At 39.8% G+C, this 6,140-nt stretch overlaps 1 protein-coding gene across 1 annotated transcript; it reads left to right on the top strand.

Annotated features, from left to right (window-relative positions):
* Positions 1-850: 850 nt before the first annotated feature.
* On the top strand, positions 851-5,135 carry LOC124146682 (actinia tenebrosa protease inhibitors-like). Its single transcript, XM_046517099.2, has 4 exons — positions 851-1,087; positions 3,020-3,181; positions 3,795-3,956; positions 4,953-5,135. The coding sequence occupies exons 1-4, from the start codon at positions 1,012-1,014 to the stop codon at positions 5,117-5,119; spliced, it is 567 nt and encodes a 188-aa protein (XP_046373055.1). The 5' UTR covers positions 851-1,011; the 3' UTR covers positions 5,120-5,135.
* Positions 5,136-6,140: the final 1,005 nt, after the last annotated feature.

The following is a 6,140-nucleotide window of genomic DNA, read 5'->3' as shown; positions in this document are numbered from 1 at the left end:
ACGCACGCACGCACGCACACACGCACGCACACACGCACGCGTTTACCTCACATATAGACAATATGAGAGTTTCTAGCTGTCCTTGCTCGGTATATAAGCATAAACATTCCGCAAAGGTAATACCTGTTATATTCTACTACCTACGAGACCGAAGCTCTTTCACAAACAGCAACATAGTGGAAACCTGTTCATGATCCATCTACTATAAATGGTAATACAAAATAACTGAATGCTTCTTGTAGCTCACCAGTATCAATGCATAAAAATTCATATGTACACACAGATTTATGACAAAAGGAGGATTGATCCCCACTATATCCAACCTTCATGTCAAGCAACATATATTTTATGTTGAACGTCTAAATGTGCTTGAAGGGAACATTTGTGAGCAAAGGCGTAACATCATTTGTGAAACACAACTTGAACATATGAATGATCTCACGTCACATTCTACAAAATCCTCTGATGTGGTAACACCTTTCTACTTTCCTCAATCGCAATTCCAGATATATTGTGATGTTTTCTTCATCAGATGAGCTCGTGGTGTTTGAATCTCCTCCTCCAAGCAAGTTTGTCTTTGTAGGTACACAAAATATACCAATGGCATTTCCGAACGCTTCTTCATCAGACGCTTCTTACTAACAAAATCTCCAAATCAAAATTGATTCAGTGATCTAAATTCCTATAATGACACTACACCCTGAGCTCGTGTATTAGCTTGTCATCAGACTATACACCTATATATTTTCACATTTTTCAACACATGCCACAGCTCTTTGTCTTAGTGATTTAACTACCCATAGGCAATCACACAATGCAAACATAGCCTTAATTACTGAAGCAGATGCCGTGACGTTTAAACACAGATACGTGTTAAGACAGTCACATTTATCAAAATCAAACAAGAGGCGTGGCTTTTAAAAAACAAGCTGAACACGATGAAATACTGATAGGATTTTCCCTCACACACGGAGCCTTCTGCTATACATCTGAGACGTATCTACATCGACTATGGTGAAGGTTGTCGTCACTTTAGCTTTTGTTTTCCTCCATACAGGACACAGTCTTCATCCCTATCCGGGTGAAGGTGAGGTATAGAGATGTCTTTAGGACGTGTTAAATATTGAATTGCTACATTTTATTTTAGTATGCCTATTGAATTTCATTATCCTTTACGTGTGCTTCGTTTTTAAATTCAGAGTGACTGTGTTGTATTTTGATTCCCCTAAGCATTGGCATATTGACACGTTAGAGCGTGTTGATATTAATGTGTGATGGCTCCATTTCTCTGTTGTACGTACGTGTAGATAGTACGTTGTGATTACTTTTTGGTATCACTTAAGGGCACAGGTGACCCAGTCGTGTTAGACACTGCATTGCTCAGACTGTGTAATATGTGATATGTGATATGGCTTCTTCACATCATATTTATCGTATTACATGTAACTGTTGTTGTTTTTAAATCGGAAGGCCTCTATTATCTTTCTAACTTTTGAAAAGATGCCATATCACTACTTCAGTCATGTTTCCTTCTACTATAGGCTAGGTTGTGAGAACCGACAAAGGCTACATGCGTTTTATTTTAGCACCTAGATTTTCATATATATTACCTGGTATTACATCCGACGTTAACGGCAGAGAATAATCACTCTCGATAATCTGCCGATGCAGACTTCATTGGACGTAAGAAGGCAAAATAGTGGTAAAAATTATATGAATGGATCACTGTGATCACTGATGACACACAAGTGTTCGCGAAAGCGTAAGCATGTCCTGCCCTACACTTAGCACCCGCCACACACACAATTTGCATAGACAAGTAAGTGTCTGTTGCCTGACGCGACACAGCACCAGAAACACCATGTCAGCATAATGTATGGTACCGACATGTCACATTACACAACGTTGTAATGCTTGAAGCCTAACACAATGGAGATGTCAAACAATTCCTCATAATTCTAGACGAGTAACAACATATATTGCAACCATTATCTTAAAAAACCCAAGATTATCTGACAACCGTATTTCTTATTATCTGTGTGACAATTGTCAATAAAGTATGGCTGGGGTGTCTGAAATATTGTATGGGAACAAAACATAGTGTCTGTAATATACTTTCTAACTATCCATCTATTTGTCTTGCTTGGTGCTGCATGCTGTTAGATCAAGACTGAATGTTCATGTCATCAAGGAATATTATTCAGAAGTGATCAGACGTTCCCAAACAGGATGTCTCAATATTTGTATTATTCAGATGTATGGTGTGTCCGAGGTCCCCAAACATCATCTCAATATTTGTATAATTCAGATGTGTGGTGTGTCAGAGGTCCCCAAACATCATGTCTCAAAATTTGTCTAATTCAGATGTATGGTGTGTGAGAGGTCCCCAAACATCATGTCTCAATATTTGTATAATTCAGATGTATGGTGTGTGAGAGGTCCCCAAACATCATGTCTCAATATTTGTATAATTCAGATGTATGGTGTGTGAGAGGTCCCCAAACATCATGTCTCAATATTTGTATAATTCAGATGTATGGTGTGTGAGAGGTCCCCAAACATCATGTCTCAATATTTGTATAATTCAGATGTATGGTGTGTGAGAGGTCCCCAAACATCATGTCTCAATATTTGTCTAATTCAGATGTATGGTGTGTGAGAGGTCCCCAACCATCATGTCTCAATATTTGTCTAATTCAGATGTATGATGTGTTAGAGGTCCCCAAACATCATGTCTCAATATTTGTCTAATTCAGATGTATGATGTGTTAGAGGTCCCCAAACATCATGTCTCAATATTTGTATAATTCAGATGTGTGGTTTGTTAGACGTTCCTAAACATCATGTATCAATATTTGTATAATTCAGATGTGTGGTGTGTTAGATGACTTCCTTACCTCATGACTTATTAGTAATATTTTAGGGTTGTGCTACGTCAGCTGTCCCTCATACATTGTGTCAATATTAGTATCATTCGGGTTGTTAAAGAGTTTTCAACATGATATACACTTTCCTTCAGTCTGCAACCAAAGGCCAACACATGGACCATGCAATGCACAATACAGTCGGTTCTACTTCAACCCCGACACACAAACGTGTGAGACGTTTACCTACGGTGGCTGTGGTGGCAACGCTAACAACTTTCAGAGAATCACCGACTGTGAGAAAATCTGTTTCCCCAGTAAGACTTCACCTTACACATTACGTTTCCCTAGAATTCTTATTTTCATGCACAGTATCTTATATGACTACCCTATGTAACGGTTCGCTTTGGTAATATTTGTGGGGTCACTAGCTTAGTGGCATTTACAAACCAAAAAAGTGGTCGCCCTTAATTACTGTATGGTACTCGTTTAACTACATTATATAAGGTTATCTTCTAGTTTTGCTGGATGTGTGACATATCAGATGATCAACTTTAATAAGAATCGCAAACTGCCAGATGGCTATCATACATTATTATTATTATTTATTATTATCTCCTTTCTTGTATAGCTTGAATGTGTGCTGCGTGAGGTGGCTGCATTGCATGATATTCCCCCTCAGCTTGAGTAGGAATTGGAATCTGTCGGAGAGTTATGTTACATTTTATTTCAATACAAGGCTGGAATGTGTGATATAATATGTCAGATGGGCGCATTGCAGTATATTCCACGCCAGCATCAATAGACATTGGGATCTGCCAGATGTATATATTATATATTGTATTTCTCTGTAAAGCTTGGATGTGGGATAGGTCTGCTTGCTTCATTACATATTTCCTATGTTGAAGGAATGTATTTTCCTTTCCTTAGCTTGTGCTGAGATGTCTGATAGAGGGCCGTGCAGGGGGCTTATCAATCGGTACTTCTTTAATCCTCAAAGCCAAACGTGTGAGGTTTTTATCTACGGCGGCTGTGGCGGCAATTGCAACAACTTCATTAACATTACCCAGTGTGAGGAAACCTGTAACGACGGTATGTTATACTAACAGACTATTCCATAACATGTTTTCCTTCAAATATGTTCGAGGGGCGGTCGGGTAGCCTAGTGGTTAAAGCGTTCGTTCGTCACGCCAAAGACCCGGGTTCGATTCCCGACATGGGTACAATGTGTAAAGCCCATTTCTGGTGTCCCCCGCCGTGATATTGCTGGAATATTTTGCTAAAAGCGGCGTTAAACCATACTCACTCACTCACTCACTATAATCGATCAAGCTGGTTCTATGAAGACTTCAAAAATCGATAAATGAGTCTTGATCATAAGTTATTGGATCAGCATTACAACATTGCTAACACATACTGCAGTCCAAATAGTATGATGTATAAAAACAATGAAAAACAGTGTCCACCTACAGGGAACGGACGATATTGGTGTAAATGTAATCACGCGTATGTAGATATCGGAGCATGTTCACATTCCATTGTATCTATATATAAGCCGGGCTCACAGTGACAGTAGTGTTTCACTGGTGCTATGATCTTTGACAAATATACAAAATCGATCTGATGATGCTTTTGGCTTATTGACAACATACCCTGTGATTCAGTGTTCTGAATCCTGCATCACTTCTGTCTTTTCTCACCGCCTCCGTTGGCTTATGGTAGAGCGTCCGTCCGGGGAGCGGAAGGTCCGGGTTCGATCCCCGTCCGCGTCATACCAAAAGACGTTAAAAGATGGTACATGTTGTTGCCCTGTCTGGCGCTCAGCATTAAGGGTCCAATACAAGGACTGGTCGGCTCGGAGTCAGTATACTGTGTATGAGTGGGGTATTCATTTTAAACTGCGGCATGGTATTTCAGTGAGCTAGCACTATAAATCGGCATCAGTCCGGAGTAGTACAAGCAGCCACACATACACACACACGTACATGCATGTCGCTATATAAGTGCAATAATCTTGGACGCGACGTTAAACCCCGTTTCACCACCTGTCTTTTCTCTGACATTACGCTTTTGTGCATTGTTTTATAGTCTGTAACCTGAGACCAGAAACTGGACCATGCAGGGCGCGTGTCCGTCGGTTCGCCTTTGACCCTGCCACACAAAGTTGCAGGAAATTTATCTATGGCGGCTGTGGTGGCAACCCCAACAACTTCAAGACCATCAATGCCTGTCGGAGAAAATGCATTCCTGAATAAAAATCTCGATGTCCTTTGTGGGTTTCCTCTAATGTCTTTATATGTTTGGCAAGGAAACGGGGGTCTACTAACAGGGTACCCCAAATGATTTCCATGTCAATACTCAGTGCTTGTTTCCAACGACTCCAATTAGGACTGAGTGTCCAAGATGGCTACTGAATGTACACAGTACTCTCGTGATGACGGAGACGTGTATCCAGTATTACATTTCAAGTATGTATGTATTGATGCGTATAAATCTAAAAGTTAAAGTGGGTGTCGGTCGTCAGTGAACGACAAGCCAGAGTCATTGTCAGCGTACATTTCACCATATCCCATGTTGCATTCATGAACACCGGACACCAGGTGTCATCATTGTTTGTGTTTTGTGTTCCATAAAGACATATTTATGGTATAGTAGAAATCACACAATCGACTCTGCTTTCACTAGAGACTTCTTATGTTTGTAAAAAGTGTTTTATCGCTTCCATTTAAATCATGTTTACCAAGTTTTGCTACAAAATATATCGGAAGAATTCATCAAAGAGGCTGTCAATCTGAACAAGATTTTGATGTTTTGATAATGCATGTCTCAGAATTACTTTTTTTTAAAAAGAACCTTGGCTTTGTCCGAGTCACATTCGCTCTGCAGAGTTGGGTCACTTTCGCGTGCCAGATCCAAAAATCATTAGTGGAAGCTCGCTCTGGTTATGTTTCATGGTTTGTCAGCACCATATACGTGCTTGTGGGTTTCTCCCTTATTTAGATGACAGCTATGAAGATGGCTGAAATACCATTCAAAGAAGCGTTAGCTTCCCTGCTATCAACTGTTAGTTATTTGTTTGTTGTATTGAGGGAATTAAACTAATTATAGTATAATCGATGAATGTGTGACTACCACTGAAGTTGTGTTGACACGAACGCATAGACAAATCACAAGTCGTGCCACAGAAGTAACTTTCAAAGTTCCTTATATTGCGCATTACTGTTTAGGTAACATTTTATCTGACACATCAAACATAATACACTTATCATCACACAT

The sequence above is a fragment of the Haliotis rufescens genome, unplaced genomic scaffold (genome assembly GCF_023055435.1).
Source record: "Haliotis rufescens isolate VD_foot unplaced genomic scaffold, xgHalRufe1.0.p SCAF_3, whole genome shotgun sequence".
NCBI classification, from domain to species: domain Eukaryota; kingdom Metazoa; phylum Mollusca; class Gastropoda; order Lepetellida; family Haliotidae; genus Haliotis; species Haliotis rufescens.
This window is presented reverse-complemented; position numbering and strand designations above follow the sequence as displayed.

Bases quoted from the DNA above. Each gene is read 5' to 3' on its own strand.
- LOC124146682 (XM_046517099.2), top strand. From the start codon at position 1,012: ATGGTGAAGGTTGTCGTCACTTTAGCTTTTGTTTTCCTCCATACAGGA. The intron at 1,088-3,019 runs GTGAGGTATAGA...ACTTTCCTTCAG, and splicing joins TCATCCCTATCCGGGTGAAG to TCTGCAACCAAAGGCCAACA. The intron at 3,182-3,794 runs GTAAGACTTCAC...TCCTTTCCTTAG, and splicing joins TGAGAAAATCTGTTTCCCCA to CTTGTGCTGAGATGTCTGAT.